General features: G+C 43.7%; 1 protein-coding gene across 1 annotated transcript in view; it reads left to right on the plus strand.

Annotated features, from left to right (window-relative positions):
• VPS39 (VPS39 subunit of HOPS complex) overlaps positions 1 to 18,786 on the plus strand; it is a 134,051-nt gene that overhangs the window by 101,557 nt on the left and 13,708 nt on the right. The window contains exons 19-22 of the mRNA XM_077261229.1: positions 1,869 to 2,021; positions 2,216 to 2,318; positions 9,339 to 9,384; positions 15,519 to 15,668. Coding sequence (XP_077117344.1) covers positions 1,869 to 2,021; positions 2,216 to 2,318; positions 9,339 to 9,384; positions 15,519 to 15,668 — 452 coding nt within the window. The remainder of the gene's footprint in view (positions 1 to 1,868; positions 2,022 to 2,215; positions 2,319 to 9,338; positions 9,385 to 15,518; positions 15,669 to 18,786) is intronic.

The raw sequence follows: 18,786 nt of genomic DNA on the forward strand, positions 1-18,786 counted from the left end.
GCTAACCAGTTCTTGCTTAGTGTCCGTAGGAGGCACACGGACTGGTCTGCTATTCAGACCCCAAAAACTCTTTTTACCTTTACAACGGACGAATGGGGCAACGGATTCTTTCATGTTCCGATCTCCCCGAACCAACAGGTGAGCACGGGAGTTTTACCTCTCCGTATCCTCTCCTGCGACGTGGGAAGCCACTGCCTGAGCTGATTCTAGGGGCAACGGGCCCCTTCAGGGCACCGATCTCCCCCCTCCCTTATCAGACGAGCACTGGAGTGTCACCTCCAGTATCTTCTTCTGCAGCCAGGCCTATTGCCGGACATTCAGCCCTGCCCACCAGGTTTTACCCTCGGCTGTTCAGAGGCACTCTCCAGCGTGGCGTCCGAGCAGCCCCCACTGCACCACCACTATTAAGAGCGGATGGTACAAGGAGGCGGACGGTTCCTCTCCTCCTCCCTGCTAAAGGGACGATGGATTGAGGGTTTTTTCTTATCCCTGCACCGTCCAAACAGCAGCAACAGCACAGGATCTTTTTCTACCTTCTGTCCTGCTGAACAAAGCTGCATACTGGGGTAAGTGCCGGGACTAGGACGGTTGGAGGGCTCTGCACATCCGGCGGTTTTTCCCTTCGGCGCCGGCTAGCTTAAAAAATTTAGCCCCCGGCTTCAGGTTTGTGTAGGCCGCAACCCGGAACTCCGCCCATGCTAGGCCGCACTTCAGGCTCTGCCCCCTATTCAGGCGCCTCTCATTCAGGACGAAAACTCAATTCTCGGCGGCCATCTTCATCCTCCTGACATCTCCGGACACGAGCTCATCCGGAAGTGGCTGCTGCATCGCACCGGCGGTATTCCTCGCTGAAGACAGCGCTATTCCAGATGGGGGCCTCAGAATCTCGTTAAGGAGAATCCTCCCTCCTAACTTTTGTATCCACTGATGCTGCTCTAGGACACAAAATTCTGCAAATGACCATTTGATATACATATTCATCTTTTCCATTGTTGTATCAACCCTAGGTACTGCCTTGGAAAGTCACAAGCCCTTTATCCCACAATGATGTCAGTGGGAAAATTGGCTAGTAAAACGCCTGCATCTTAGCATCCATTGATGGAGAAGGCACCCCCAATGGCATTCTTTATTTCTACAGTTGTACCTGTTTTTTCTATTAGAAGTTCCTTGCTTGCAGCAGTGCCAAGCTCCTCCATGAGGTCCTGAACAGAGTGGTGTACGGACCCCTAGACATACTGTTGAGCCTGCACACTGTTCTGTTCGCTGCTGCTTATGCGGAATCTTATGAGCAATTGGCCTTTTCAATCTGCAACACTTTAAGGTGGAATTAAATCTATCATATTCAACTATATGCCTGTAGGTTCTTAGGCCCACAAAAAAAATAAAATTGATTTGGATAACTCCTTTTAACAACTTTAAAGAGAATCTGTCAGCAGGATTTCACACCCAACTGTTTATATGCACCTAAAACTTTCAAAGAAATTTCCAACGTTACATTTACAAGGTCAGTCTGTTCCGCTGTAACTGAGAAATCCGTTTTGTGAATTGAAATGGAAATAAGGCTGCACATCTGAAGCCTTTGTTACTCCAGCTCTATTCCTATTCTACTTCCGATTCTTCTTGCTAGACTGACAGCCTCTATGTTGTGTGACTTAAAGAAATGGAGCAGTCAGTGAAGCCGGTGGAGGTGATGCTGGGCAGGGAATCGAGCTAGAGCGACAGAGGCTTCAGATCTACCAAAACCATTTTCATATAAATCCAAACACTGATTTCTTAGTAACAAGGGAATGGACTGGCCATGTAGAGGTATTGTTGGACTGAAGACTACATTTCTATTCTACATGTAATACTTGACCTTTTTCTTGTAGGTTCTATGTGCAGTGACGAGTGGGTCAGTGTTACTGTTCCCGCAGGCTCAGAGGAGGGAGAGTTAGGAGCATTTCGCACTAAATTGCTAAATTTCCTGGAAATCTCAAACTGTTATCAGCCGGAGTGTCTGATCAGTGATTTCCCATTTGATGGTAAGTTCATCCAAGCGTCTTATATGGCTGCATGTGTGTATATATATATATATATATATATATATATATATATATATATATATATATATATATATATATATATATATATATATATATATATATATATATATATATATATATATACATTTTTTTAACATAGTTTATCTTCTATTTTCTGTTCTATTTTAATGTAGGATTGCTGGAGGAGAGGGCGTTATTGTTAGGTCGGATGGGAAAGCATGAGCAGGCTTTGTTCATTTATGTACACATCCTGAAAGACACGAACATGGCAGAACAGTAAGTAGTCAAAACTTAAAGGGAACCTGTCACCCCGTTTTTTCAGTATGAGATAAAAATACCGTTAAATAGGGCCTGAGCTGTGCGTTACAATAGTGTATTTTGTGTACCCTGATTCCCCACCTATGCTGCCGAAATACCTTACCAAAGTCGCCGTTTTTGCCTGTCAATCCAGGTGGTCAGGTCAAATGGACGTGGTGACATCGCTGTTTCTTCCCCCAGATCTTGCTTATTTTTCCGTTGGTGGCGTAGTGGTTTGCGCATGCCCAACTGCCGAATCCACAGCGCAGGTGAAGAAAAAGAGCGCGATCTGCGCTATTCCCCTGGTTATTGGTGGGGGCGTGCGCAGATGGAGTGCTCTGCTGCCCGGGGCGAACTCAGCTTCGCCACCAACGGAAAAATAAGCAAGATCTCGGGGAAGAAACAGCGATGTCACCACACCCATTTGACCTGACCACCTGGATTGACAGGCAAAAACGGCGACTTTGGTAAGGTATTTCGGCAGCATAGTTGGGGAATCAGGGTACACAAAATACACTATTGTAACGCACAGCTCAGGCCCTATTTAACGGTATTTTTATCTCATGTTGAAAAAACGGGGTGACAGGTTCCCTTTAATAATTTGGTGATTATCATTTTGACTGCAAGGTCAAACCTAAATAAAATCTGACGTATTAAAAAAATCATATTATACCCCTATATCCATTAAAAAAAATTTAAATAGCCATCTGACACATTGTGAAAATCCCACTAAGTACTTGAAAATCAAGTTTGTCTACATGTGGCCCAGTCATGAGTGATCGCAGGTGGTGATGGAATTGCACGACAGCTGGAACCTGTTGAAGGCCTCCATTATGCCATCTTGGTGCCATGATTTGTAGCATTTTCTCTAATGCTCAAGTACTTCAGTATATAGTACAAATAGCAGGTTCAAATCCCCCATCAGGAATAAAAGTCAAGAGAAATATGCTCAAAAAAATAAAGGGAACACTAAAATCCCAAATCCTAGATATCACTGAATGAAATATTCCAGTTGTAAATCTTTATTCATTACATAGTGTAATGTGTTGAGAACCATAAAACCTAAAAACTATCAATGTAAATCGCAACTAATATCCCACGGAGGTCTGGAGTTGGAATGATGCTCAAAATGAAAGTGGAAAATTGTTACAGGCTGATCCAACTTCAGTGGAAATGCCTCAAGACGAGAAAATGATGCTCGGTAGTGTGTGTGGCCTCCACGTGCCTGTATGAACTCCCTACAACACCTAAGCATGCTCCTCATGAGGCGGCGGATGTTCTCCCGAGGGATCTTTTCCCAGACCTGCACTAAAGCATCCGCCAACTCTTAGACAGTCTGTGGTGCAACGTGACATTGGTGGATGGTGCGAGACATGATGTACCAGATGTGTTCAATCGGATTCAGGTCTGGGGAATGGGCAGGCCAGTCCCTAGCTTCAATGCCTTCATGTTGCAGGAACTGCTGACACACTCCAGCCACATGAGGTCTGACATTTTCCTGCACTAGGAGGAACCCAGGGCCAACCGCACCAGCATATGGTCTCACAAGGGGTCTGAGGATCTCCTCTCGGTAACTAGTGGCAGTCAGACTACCTCTGGCGAGCACATGGAGGGCTGTGTGGCCCTCCAAAGAAATGCCACCCCACACCATTACTGACCCACTGCCAAACCAGTCATGCTGAAGGATGTTGCAGGCAGCAGATCGCTCTCCACGACGTCTCCAGACTGTCACGTTGGGCGGCGAGCACAACCCTCCATCTGTGGACGTCGGGCACTTAGACCATACTCATGGAGTCTAACCGTTTGTGCAGACACATGCACATTTGTAGCCTGCTGGAGGTCATTTTGCAGGGCTCTGGCAGTGCTCCTCCTGTTCCTCCTTGCACAAAGGCTGAGGTAGCGGTCCTGCTGCTGGGTTGTTGCCCTCCCACAGCCCCCTCCACGTCTCCTGGTGTACTGGCCTGTCTCCTGGTAGCGCCTCCAGCCTCTGGACACTACGCTGACAGACACAGCAAACCTTCATGACACAGCTCGCATTGATGTGCCATCCTGGATGAGTTGCACTACCTGAGCCACTTGTGGGGGTTGTAGAGTCAGTCTCATGCTACCACGAGTGTGAAAGCACAACCAACATTCAAGTGACCAAAACATCAGTCAGAAAGCATTGGTACTGAGATGTGGTCTGTGGTCCCCACCTGCAGAACCACTCCTTTATTGAGTGTGTCTTGATAATTGCCAATAATTTCCATCTGTTGTCTATACCATTTGCACAACAGCATGTGAAATTGATTGTCAAACAGTGTTGCTTCCTAAGTGGACAGCTTGATTTCACAGAAGTTTGATTTACTTGGAGTTATATCCTGTTGTTCAAGTGTCCCCTTTATTTTGTGAGCAGTGTACATACATACACATTTTTTTTCCATTTTTAAAAATATATGGGAAAAAAAATTGTTATTCTTTGCATCGTCACATCCGTAAAAGTTTGATCTCTGAAAGTATAAAATTATTTAACTCATAAGATAAATGCCCTAGACAAAAAAATAATTGAAACTGCAAAATTTTAATTTTTCAATTGCCCCACATTTTTCAATCAAAAACGTCATGTATGTCCCTGGAAGGTGCCATTAAATTTTATTCTTTATTTTTAGAATACCATTGATTCCATGGTGCTGTACATACAAAGTACAAATCTAAATGACAGAGAACAAACTAGCAATGACAGACTGGTAGAGAGGGGAGAGGACACTGCTCTTGTGGGCTTACACTCTACATGATAATGGGGAAGGAGACTCTAGGTTGGGTGGTTGGGGCAGCTCCAATAGTGGTGAATGGTGAAGTGGCAGCAGAGTTATTGCAGGTTGTAAGCTTTCCTGAAGAGATATTTTTTTTAGTTCCATCTGAAGGTTTCGAGTGTGGTGGATAATCAAGTGTGTTGGGCACAGAATTCCAGATGATGAGGGATACTCGGGAGAATTTTTAGAGGTGATTGGGTGAGGAAGATATTACGGTAGAGGCAGGTATGGACTTGGGCTGAAATTCAGTCCAGGCATTTGAAATCACACAGGCCCGTTTTCCCCGTCCCCATGAACCAGATGGGATATATTACGAATATTGCCCTGGATAGAGGAAAGGAAAATTTTCTACAAGACCAATATTTCTAATGATACCTTACAGGGGTAAGTGACGGAGTCAGCAACTTTGTGCTCCATCACAACTCTTAACAGTATGAGTATCTTGAGAACACCGATTCTGTTAACAACGTAGCAGACAAGGCAGCCCCTTCTGGCATTTGCCAGATGGCCAGTCCGGCCCTGGGTGGAGGAGAGAAGGTGGTCTTGAGATTCAAGTTCGGCAAGCAAAAAACAATCCCTCACAGAGCTCCATTAAAGGAATAATAAAGAAATATGAACATTTCTGGGTATTGGATATTCGTAACTCAAACCAACATACAGGTCCTTCTCAAAAAATTAGCATATAGTGTTAAATTTCATTATTTACCAGTGTCACAGGCTGATTGCCTCCATGCCACGCCGCATTGAAGCAGTCATTTCTGCCAAAGGATTCCCGACCAAGTATTGAGTGCATAACTGAACATTATTATTTGATGGTTTTTTTGTTTGTTATTAAAAAACACTTTTATTTGATTGGACGGGTGAAATATGCTAATTTATTGAGACAGGTTTTTTGGGTTATCAGGAGTTGTATGCCAAAATCATCAGTATTAAAACAATAAAAGACCTGACAAATTTCAGTTGGTGGATAATGAATCTATAATATATGAAAGTTTAATTGTAATCATTACATTATGGTAAATAATGAAATTTAACACTATATGCTAATTTTTTGAGAAGGACCTGTATGTGGGGTTTTTGTTTACTTCTGTATATTTTTCAACCACTAAAATAAGAAAAAAAGTTTCCTAGTTTGGTATTGCAGTAAACATATACAGAATTGGAGAATCCTGTTGCTGGGTCATTTTTATGCACAATGAAAGTGGTGCAAACGGAAACAAAAAAAAACAAAACATGAATTGTGTTTTTTATTGTATTTTTTTTTTACCGTACATTAAATAGGAAAGTGAATGGTGTCATTCAAAACCACAACCCGTACAGATATGTTGACAGAAAAGTAATAATGATATGGCCGTTGCAAGAAGATGAGGAAAAACTAAATCATGCCAACTATACTTGGCTTCATCTTCATTTATACGAACATGAAGCGGTTTCAAAGACAAGTCCAACAATACTTTTATATGACCAGTCCGCTCATCTGTTATTGAGAAATCGGCATGTGAATGGACATTCAAATAAGTCTGAAGAGCTATGATAGATCTGAAGCCTCTGTCACTCAGGTCTTTTTCCTTTCCACCACCTCCTCCACTTACATACAGCATAGAGGCTGTTAGTCAAACAGAAGAATGCAGCACTGGGTAGGGAATATGATCTGGAGTGACAAAGTCTTCAGAACTTTAGCCTCATTTGCATACACATTCAAATGTTAATTTCTCAATAGCCGATGGACAAACTCGTCATGTAAAGGTATTGCTGAACTTGTCTTTGAAAGAGCTCAGTGCTCAAATAAAAAGTTTGGGGTGTGAAATCCTGCTTAGAGATTACATTTGAACCCCTTCCCCACATGACCAATTGCTGTTTTTTTTCTCCTCTTCTTCCAAGAGCCATAACTTTATTATTATTATTATTATGCCAGCTTATATAAAAATGCAAAAAATGAAAATAAAAAAAAGATTAAATTTTGGGAATCGTTTGTACAGCATACATTGAGGTAAAAATGACTCGATAGTATGATTCTCCTCATCAGTACAATTAAAAAGATATCAAACTTTAAATTATTTTTTGTGATGAAAAAAAAATCAGAAATGTGTAAAAAAAATAAAAAAAATAAATAAATAAAAAATAAATAAATAATTATTTTTATAGACCGATTATAAGATGCACCTTTTCCCAAATAAATCTTTTGGGAAAATGGGTGTGCGTTTTTCAAATTTCTAATGTAGCTTCGGTGGGACCCAGATTTTTACAAAATGTCGGGAATCCCTGCACTTCCTAACCTTTTTCACTGTGTACACTTCGGGCAAAATGGCCGCCGGATGCGGTGAATGCACAGATTAAGATCTCAGCTCTCCTCCTGCCTGACACTGATTTATATGATTGGTGCAGAGCAAGGGACTCGAGCATATTACTTGAGCACACCCGAGCATGCGCGGATAACGCAATATCCGAGCATACTCACTTACCACTAACTCTGAAACGCTGCGGCATATAGGAGAACAGTTTAAAACCTGCCGAGCACGAGCGACATAGGAGACCAGATGGGCAGGTGGATCCCTGGTGGCTTCTCTCTGCCCACTGACCTGCATTGAAAGGTCTCTTCCTACATTCAGAGCAGAGATAGACCTGTCAGTCTTTGGCAAAAGTCAGAGAGAAGCCGCCGCAGACCTGGCTTTTAAACTGTTTGCATCTACAATGTCACAGTATTTCATAGTTAAACATGCTTGGCTGAAATCATACAGCTAAAGTTCGATACATGCTGAATGTGGAGCGGGCCCCAGGCTTCAACTTCCCTTTAAAGGGCTATTCTCAGGTTTTGGTGAGTAGCAGAGCTGTAGTATTAGTAGAAATCTAAGGATTAGTACATGGTCTGCCGTAACACATTTAGTTATCCATGGCTTTTTTAAGTCTACATTGTTACCACGTTATTTAGACATGTTGGCAATACGGAATTTGAAAATGCACAGGGCTCATGGCTGTGAGAGATGTTATTAAAATACCTGCTCTGAAAACTGCCCATGCTAGGCAATGTTGATTTTGCAAGATTTATAAGAGCAGCTTGTCAGGAGCTTAGAGAGAGGGAGGTTAGCAGCTAACTGCTATATAGAAATTGATGGGCTTGAGAGAGGCGACTGGTTTGGTAAGAGTTAACATCTCTCCTGAATTGTAACTACTACACATACTCCGAAAGGGTTTTGGCAGGGGTTAGTTGCCGAGCTCCTTGGAAATTAACTGCACACTATGTAAGATAAAAGCTCTCATTGCAGGAGAATGAAAGCAGATAGAAAAAAACAAGTTGACTGTAAACTTGAGGATAACACCCCCTTCAACCCTAAGGATCATTATTTAATTATCCCATATTTTTACATAGCTACCTCCTCTAAGTGTTTTCCATTCCTCTCCCTGTCAGTACATCCGGTGTTCATGTTAATTGATCCCTATGCTTCTCCCCTGATTTCCTTTTTTGTTTAGTTTTAATTCTTATGGTCCTTACAAAAGGGTTGTGTCTCACTGTTATTATGGAGAGCATCCTAAAAACACACCCCTATATAATCTCATGAGCACCTCTCCTTTGGAAAAGATCATAAAAATTAGCACTAAACATAGAGGCCCATATGTCTGGAATCATATGAGTTGAATAAGACAGGGCAGCAGCAGGAATTAAATAAGAGCAAAAACTGGCCACTTTATGACCTAGTGACAGGTCCTCTTTAAAATACTGATCATCTTAAAGCTTTCACGTATTAATTTGATAATTGGAATGTTTTATTGACAATATTTATAATTGTCATTGTTCATTATGTATTTTTGTCAGAGTATTATGTTAATTGACTCTCCCCACAAAGTGAGGATGGCCCGCTACATTTTGATGTTAAACCTTTTAAGTATTGGCCTTCATGCCTTTTGTGTTCTGATCTATCTGTCTGCGGAAGGGGATTACACCCCACAACACGACTTAACAGATCTGAATAAAAGAATTTGAACATAATAATGACTACCTTTTCTGGTGTGTGGTCTCCTATATGGAGGTCTCCATCCTGCAACACAAATGCTGGCATATAAAAATGTAATTCTGTTAGCCAGAAGTGAAAAAAATACACATTTTGGATTGTTTTTGTTTTCTTAAGACTGATCATTATGTTCTTTGATAAGTCAATATTTGCTCACTTGCTTTGTATTGATAAAGATTTTTGCGTCTTTTATATCCTAGGTACTGCCACAAGCATTACGATTATGCTAAGGATGGTAACAAAGATGTAAGTAGAATGCATTATTGTCACCACAAGCCAAGCGTTGGGGGTAACCTGTAGTTTCAAAAAATAATGTATTGAATGTAATACTTAATGTAATTAAGTAATACTTAAGTAATACTTAAATTGGCACAAGGGGAACAATGTTAATGTAAAAAGAAAAGGAAAAATGGCCATGGATAGAATTTTTCAGAGCTGCCTCTTGCCTGATGGCAACTCTGGTGCCTCTTCTGTGCAATATTTCACACTACATGGGTAATTTAATGCGTATGTCCCACTACATCAGAATCTTATGGCGTCTGTCCCACTACATCGGTAACTTAATGCGTCTGTCCCACTACATCAGAATCTTAAGGCGTCTGTCCCACTACATCGGTAACTTACGCGTCTGTCCCACTACATCAGTAACTTAATGCGCCTGTCCCACTACATCAGAATCTTAAGGCGTCTGTCCCACTACATCGGTAACTTACGCGTCTGTCCCATTACATCAGTAACTTACGCGTCTGTCCCACTACATCGGTAACTTAATGCGCCTGTCACACTACATCGGTAACTTAATGCGCCTGTCCCACTACATCGGTAACTTAATGCGCCTGTCACACTACATCGGTAACTTAATGCGCCTGTCACACTACATCGGTAACTTAATGCGCCTGTCACACTACATCGGTAACTTAATGCGCCTGTCCCGCTACATCGGTAACTTAATGCGCCTGTCCCACTACATCGGTAACTTAATGCGCCTGTCATACTACATCGGTAACTTAATGCGCCTGTCACACTACATCGGTAACTTAATGCGCCTGTCACACTACATCGGTAACTTAAGGCGTCTGTCACACTACATCGGTAACTTAATGCGCCTGTCACACTACATCGGTAACTTAATGCGCCTGTCCCACTACATCGGTAACTTAATGCGCCTGTCACACTACATCGGTAACTTAATGCGCCTGTCCCGCTACATCGGTAACTTAATGCGCCTGTCACGCTACATCGGTAACTTAATGCGCCTGTCCCACTACATCGGTAACTTAATGCGCCTGTCATACTACATCGGTAACTTAATGCGCCTGTCACACTACATCGGTAACTTAATGCGCCTGTCACACTACATCGGTAACTTAAGGCGTCTGTCACACTACATCGGTAACTTAATGCGCCTGTCACACTACATCGGTAACTTAATGCGCCTGTCCCACTACATCGGTAACTTAATGCGCCTGTCCCACTACATCGGTAACTTAATGCGCCTGTCCCACTACATCGGTAACTTAATGCGCCTGTCACACTACATCGGTAACTTAAGGCGTCTGTCACACTATATCGGTAACTTAATGCGTCTGTCCCACTACATCGGTAACTTAAGGCGTCTGTCCCACTACATCGGTAACTTAATGCGCCTGTCACACTACATCGGTAACTTAATGCGCCTGTCACACTACATCGGTAACTTAATGCGCCTGTCACACTACATCGGTAACTTAATGCGCCTGTCACACTACATCGGTAACTTAATGCGCCTGTCCCACTACATCGGTAACTTAATGCGCCTGTCCCACTACATCGGTAACTTAATGCGCCTGTCCCACTACATCGGTAACTTAATGCGACTGTCACACTACATCGGTAACTTAATGCGCCTGTCACACTACATCGGTAACTTAATGCGTCTGTCCCACTACATCGGTAACTTAAGGCGTCTGTCACACTACATCGGTAACTTAAGGCGTCTGTCACACTACATCGGTAACTTAATGCGTCTGTCCCACTACATCGGTAACTTAATGCGCCTGTCCCACTACATCGGTAACTTAAGGCGTCTGTCCCACTACATCGGTAACTTAATGCGTCTGTCCCACTACATCGGTAACTTAATGCGCCTGTCACACTACATCGGTAACGTAATGCGTCTGTCCCACTACATCGGTAACTTAATGCGCCTGTCCCACTACATCGGTAACTTAAGGCGTCTGTCACACTACATCGGTAACTTAATGCGCCTGTCCCACTACATCGGTAACTTAAGGCGTCTGTCCCACTACATCGGTAACTTAATGCGCCTGTCACACTACATCGGTAACTTAATGCGTCTGTCCCACTACATCGGTAACTTAATGCACCTGTCCCACTACATCGGTAACTTAAGGCGTCTGTCCCACTACATCGGTAACTTAATGCGTCTGTCCCACTACATCGGTAACTTAATGCGCCTGTCACACTACATCGGTAACGTAATGCGTCTGTCCCACTACATCGGTAACTTAATGCGCCTGTCACACTACATCGGTAACTTAATGCGCCTGTCACACTACATCGGTAACTTAATGCGTCTGTCCCACTACATCGGTAACTTAATGCGTCTGTCCCAATACATCGGTAACTTAATGCGCCTGTCACACTACATCGGTAACGTAATGCGTCTGTCCCACTACATCGGTAACTTAATGCGTCTGTCCCACTACATCGGTAACTTAATGCGCCTGTCACACTACATCGGTAACTTAATGCGCCTGTCACACTACATCGGTAACTTAATGCGTCTGTCCCACTACATCGGTAACTTAATGCGTCTGTCCCACTACATCGGTAACTTAATGCGCCTGTCACACTACATCGGTAACGTAATGCGTCTGTCCCACTACATCGGTAACTTAATGCGCCTGTGACACTACATCGGTAACTTAATGCGCCTGTCACACTACATCGGTAACTTAATGCGTCTGTCCCACTACATCGGTAACTTAATGCGCCTGTCCCACTACATCGGTAACGTAATGCGTCTGTCCCACTACATCGGTAACGTAATGCGTCTGTCCCACTACATCGGTAACGTAATGCGTCTGTCCCACTACATCGGTAACTTAAGGCGTCTGTCACACTACATCGGTAACTTTATGCGTCTGTCACACTACATCGGTAACTTAATGCGCCTGTCACACTACATCGGTAACTTAATGCGCCTGTCACACTACATCGGTAACTTAATGCGCCTGTCACACTACATCGGTAACTTAATGCGCCTGTCACACTACATCGGTAACTTAATGCGCCTGTCACACTACATCGGTAACTTAATGCGTCTGTCCCACTACATCGGTAACTTAATGCGCCTGTCACACTACATCGGTAACTTAATGCGCCTGTCACACTACATCGGTAACTTAATGCGCCTGTCACACTACATCGGTAACTTAATGCGCCTGTCACACTACATCGGTAACTTAATGCGCCTGTCCCACTACATCGGTAACTTAATGCGCCTGTCCCACTACATCGGTAACTTAATGCGCCTGTCCCACTACATCGGTAACTTAATGCGACTGTCACACTACATCGGTAACTTAATGCGCCTGTCACACTACATCGGTAACTTAATGCGTCTGTCCCACTACATCGGTAACTTAAGGCGTCTGTCACACTACATCGGTAACTTAAGGCGTCTGTCACACTACATCGGTAACTTAATGCGTCTGTCCCACTACATCGGTAACTTAATGCGCCTGTCCCACTACATCGGTAACTTAAGGCGTCTGTCCCACTACATCGGTAACTTAATGCGTCTGTCCCACTACATCGGTAACTTAATGCGCCTGTCACACTACATCGGTAACGTAATGCGTCTGTCCCACTACATCGGTAACTTAATGCGCCTGTCCCACTACATCGGTAACTTAAGGCGTCTGTCACACTACATCGGTAACTTAATGCGCCTGTCCCACTACATCGGTAACTTAAGGCGTCTGTCCCACTACATCGGTAACTTAATGCGCCTGTCACACTACATCGGTAACTTAATGCGTCTGTCCCACTACATCGGTAACTTAATGCGTCTGTCCCACTACATCGGTAACTTAATGCGTCTGTCCCACTACATCGGTAACTTAATGCGCCTGTCACACTACATCGGTAACGTAATGCGTCTGTCCCACTACATCGGTAACTTAATGCGCCTGTCACACTACATCGGTAACTTAATGCGCCTGTCACACTACATCGGTAACTTAATGCGCCTGTCACACTACATCGGTAACTTAATGCGTCTGTCCCACTACATCGGTAACTTAATGCGTCTGTCCCACTACATCGGTAACTTAATGCGTCTGTCCCAATACATCGGTAACTTAATGCGCCTGTCACACTACATCGGTAACGTAATGCGTCTGTCCCACTACATCGGTAACTTAATGCGTCTGTCCCACTACATCGGTAACTTAATGCGCCTGTCACACTACATCGGTAACTTAATGCGCCTGTCACACTACATCGGTAACTTAATGCGTCTGTCCCACTACATCGGTAACTTAATGCGTCTGTCCCACTACATCGGTAACTTAATGCGCCTGTCACACTACATCGGTAACGTAATGCGTCTGTCCCACTACATCGGTAACTTAATGCGCCTGTGACACTACATCGGTAACTTAATGCGCCTGTCACACTACATCGGTAACTTAATGCGTCTGTCCCACTACATCGGTAACTTAATGCGCCTGTCCCACTACATCGGTAACGTAATGCGTCTGTCCCACTACATCGGTAACGTAATGCGTCTGTCCCACTACATCGGTAACTTAAGGCGTCTGTCACACTACATCGGTAACTTAAGGCGTCTGTCACACTACATCGGTAACTTTATGCGTCTTTCACACTACATCGGTAATTTTTGACAGTGAGGTGATCAATGTGTGGAGCAGGCAGCCACGAGAGGTGGTGAGTTCTCCTTCAATGGAAGTCTTCAAACAGAGGCTGGACAGACATCTGTCTGAGATGGTTTAGTGAATCCTGCATTGAGCAGGGGGTTGGACACGATGACCCTGGAGATCACATCTCACTCTCACTCTAACATTCTAAGATTCTTATGATCATTGCACTGGGGAATTCAGGAGGGTGAAGGATAGGCTGCTACATATGGAATATTGACTTGACCAGTGTATCATGAATCGATTTGCTCATCTATTCTGTAAAATCGAGGTAATCCTTTTCTGCCCAATGATGACAAAAGTATTCTCGGAGTGATATCTTTATTGGCTAACCAGAAAATAATATATTTTTTGCAAGCTTTCAGAGCATAGAGAATACTTTTGTTATCATTGGGCAGAAAAGCATTCACATCAATTTTTCTGGCTAACACAGTACCACAATATAATTTGTTATTGTACATCACTGTAAAGTAAAACAGTCATATAGAGAAACAATATTGTAAGTTACGTATTCCAGAAAAAATTCCCATGCAACATGATGCTGATCTTTCACATCATTCTGATAAACTTATTATTGTAATCCAGTACTTCCCTAAAAGAAAAAGTAGGTAATGTCCATTATTGGGCATCAGGGGAAGTCTAAAGTATTTAGCGATGTTATGGAGAGTTCATAGAGTGCCACAACTTAAAGATTTTACAAATAATCATTCCAAAAGAGGCTATTGTTTCCAGTACCAGCAGTCAGTGGGGTTTTTGATGTTTTTGCTTTTTGATTAGTGTGTAACATTATTTGTCTACCTTTGAGGAACCTTACTTGATCCTTGTGTACTAAGCATGACAAGAGGTTAATGAGGCATATTGTTGGGATAGAAGTGAAATGTCCTATGAACGCCAATCATAGGCTGGTTTTCAGACACAGGTTGTCCTTCAGTAGCATCTCTGCCGCCTTGATCACCCCTCTGCACCACTTAACCCCAGCGTGTGGATTGGAACCCCCCTTTTGTTTGGAGACAATGATCCCACAGCCAATGACATTAAGAACTGTCTTCAGTGTAAGGATGAACAAGCAGTCCTGGAAGTGATAATCCGACTCCACAGAGCCCTGATCTCAACATAGTTATTTACATCTTTGTAAGGTATCAGCAGGCTTCCTCTATACTTTTGAAGTCTTAGACAATCTCTCTACCTTCTCTATGAAAAGTAAATGATTATAAATGCCGGAAAAAAATCTAAATGCTAGAACTGCCATTTTTGGTCACTGAACCTCCAACTTTTTTTTTCATATGTTTCATTTTGTTTTGAAAAGTTAATCACTGAATTATCCACTAAAATATATGTACGGTATGTAAAAAAAATCTGACCTGAATACTCATGTTGTAGATAATTGTTTTGCTGCTGGAAAGCATACTTTTTTTTTCTTCTGCTTTATTGTAGGTTTACTTATCTCTGATCAGAATGTACCTTTCTCCTCCTGATGGGCATTGTTTGGGTCCTATTAAAATGAAACAGGTTTTGGCTCTTCCAAACATTTCTGCTGCCTTAGCAGTGTTGGAGCAGCATCATGCAAAATTGAACACAACTAAGGTAAAGGGTATCAGATTTGTTTCTCATAAAAGCAAATGAATAATAAGTTCCTATGCCCTTAAATAAGTATTGTGTTGACAGTGAAAGAATTGCTTAAATAGTGTTAGATGACAAAAGATGAATATTTCATAACCAAGGCTCTGTTCCCACTACCATCATGGCTTCTATATATCCAGGATCCATCATATATCATATCATTTCAACAACTTTGCATAAATCAATAGTACAAGCAAATACGTAACTTTGTAACAGCTCTTATTAGAGGAAGTGGCTTCCTTTTTCCCACTTATAATATACCTCTTCCCCTCCCACCTGCCTTCTGAACTTGTCATCCACAGCTATAATCTGCCTTGCTTAGACAAGACGGACTGCCACCCTACTGTGTTGTCATATGACAGAGCCCCTTACACTCTATGGAAAGGGCAGGAGGACTGAGAATCAGAGAGAGAACATGCAGATGGAGATAGAAACATTGTGCTGAGCTTTTGAACAAGACTTTTACCTCCCATCAGCTTGATTCAGATTACAATAGCTCAACTGTGCTGTATACCGTATATACTCGAGTATAAGCCGACCCGAGTATAAGCCGACCCCCCTAATTTTGCCACAAAAAACTGGAAAAACTTATTGACTCGAGTATAAGCCTAGGGTGGAAAATGCAGCAGCTACCGGTAAATGTCAAAAATAAAAATAGATACCAATAAAAGTAAAATTAATTGAGACATCAGTAGGTTAAGTGTTTTTGACTATCCATATTGAATCTGGAGCCCCATATAATGCTCCATACAGTTCATGATGGGCCCCATAAGATGCTCCATACAAAATACACCCCATATAATGCTGCACAAAGGTTAATAATGGCCCCATAAGATGCTCTATAGAAACATTTGCCCCATACAATGCTGCATAAAGGTTGATGGCCCCATAAGATAATCCACACATTATGCCCCATACATTGTGGCCCCATAGATGCTCCAAACATTGTGGCCCCATAGATGCTCCAAACATTGTGGCCCCATAGATGCTCCACACATTGTGGCCCCATAGATGCTCCACACATTGTGGCCCCATAGATGCTCCAAACATTGTGGCCCCATAGAAGCTCCAAACATTGTGGCCCCATAGATGCTCCAAACATTGTGGCCCCATAGATGCTCCACACATTGTGGCCCCATAGATGCTCCACACATTGTGGCCCCATAGATGCTCCACACATTGTGGCCCCACAGATGCTCCACACATTGTGGCCCCACAGATGCTCCACACATTGTGGCCCCATAGATGCTCCAAACATTGTGGCCCCACAGAAGCTCCAAACATTGTGGCCCCACAGAAGCTCCAAACATTGTGGCCCCATAGAAGCTCCAAACATTGTGGCCCCATAGAAGCTCCAAACATTGTGGCCCCATATGCTGTTGCTGCGATTAAAATAAAAAAAAAAAATCACATACTCACCTCTCTTCGCTCCGGCCCCGGCACTTGAGATAGTCACCTTCCTCGTTCCAGGCGCTGCTCTGTCTTCCATCCTCCGCACTGACTGTTCAGGCAGAGGGCGGCGCGCACACTAATCGCGTCATCGCGCCCTTTGACCTGAACGGTGCAGAGGATGGAAGAGAGAGCGGCGCGCAGCGATGGAACGAGGAAGGTGACTATCGCGCACTGCTCACCTCCCCCGATATACTCACCTGCTCCCGGACGGTCCCTGGCAGCGTCTCACTGTCAGATGGTCTCCGGGAGCCGGCGGCATCTTCCTGTGTTCAGCGGTGATGTGTTCATGTGACCGCTGAACACAGGAAGATACCGCCGGCTCCCAGAGACCATCGGACATGCAGGGACCGAGCTAGGAACAGGTGAGTATGTCACCACGCCGCTCCCCCTCCCCCGCCAACCCCCCCCGCTGCCAATGACTCGAGTATAAGCCGAGAGGGTCACTTTCAGCCCAAAAAAGTGGGCTGAAAATCTCGGCTTATACTAGAGTATATACGGTAATTGTTTTTTTTTTTTGTGCTATTGCCGATTGTCTCTTTATGCTAAAAATGAAAGCACAGGAACCTCTGTGTGCTTTATATAGGAGACCTCATAGCAGCTTGTCTTCTCCCACAGCTCGGTGGATAGCAAATTAAAAAATAGAGCCTGCCGAGGGTAAAACTTGTTAAAATGCAGGATAAGAGTCTATAATGGCCAGATATAGTGATAATCCTCTTGTGCACATGTAACAAGATGGCACATGTGGTAGTCATAGCAGAGTCCAGTAGGTCACAGTCAGTGAGCACCCCGGCCCCTTGCACATGAAATGACAGTTCTAGTCCCAGCCCTGGGTCACAGTGGTTTACCTCAGACATCTGGCTCCTCTCCATGCTGGAACGGATGCACCACGCGTCACACATTGTAGGGCCCAACAGTGGCAACTTGTATTTAATAAAGGTGAAGAAGAAAGGAAGGTACAATTCCTGAGCTGTCCCGATCTCCAGCAATGGCTGCAGAGGCAGTAGCTCCAGTCAAATTCCCGGAGCTGCAAGTCTCTTGTGGGGTACACACGCAGTCCCTGTGCCCGCTGCCCGGCAGTCCACTGGCAGCTCTGTTCCCCTCCAGGGGTATGGCCAGCTCCCAGCTGGGGAGCACACCCGCCACAGGCAAGCCTGCCTGAGCACTCAGCTGCAGACAGGGACTTCCTGTCTGCTTGGAAGCTGCTAGCCCAGCCTCCTGGGTTAACCCCTTCTGTCCCTGCCTCCAACATGTGCATGGCAAACACCGCACACTACAGTTCATGTTAATAACAATGCAAAACACAAGGAACATCACAGCACATACATTACAATGATACAGCATAAAGACATCACATGAATATAGCATTAATGCATTAATAAACAGGTACACCGTCCGGGTACCGCATAAGGGGCACGGGCCCAGCACACGGGAGAGGGGGCAGACGAGGGTCCCCGCCACCTCCTTACACACACGGCAACATTTTCTGAAAAACTACTTGAAAGTATAGTTACACCTTAATGTAAAAATTTTACAGAACTGATTTGACTGTATTTTGGGCTGAAAATCAAGTTCATTTGCAATTCTAGTACTTTTTATGGGAACAATACACCAGCGCACACATCTATTTTTG

The sequence above is a fragment of the Ranitomeya variabilis genome, chromosome 1 (genome assembly GCF_051348905.1).
Source record: "Ranitomeya variabilis isolate aRanVar5 chromosome 1, aRanVar5.hap1, whole genome shotgun sequence".
Taxonomy (NCBI): Eukaryota; Metazoa; Chordata; class Amphibia; order Anura; family Dendrobatidae; genus Ranitomeya; species Ranitomeya variabilis.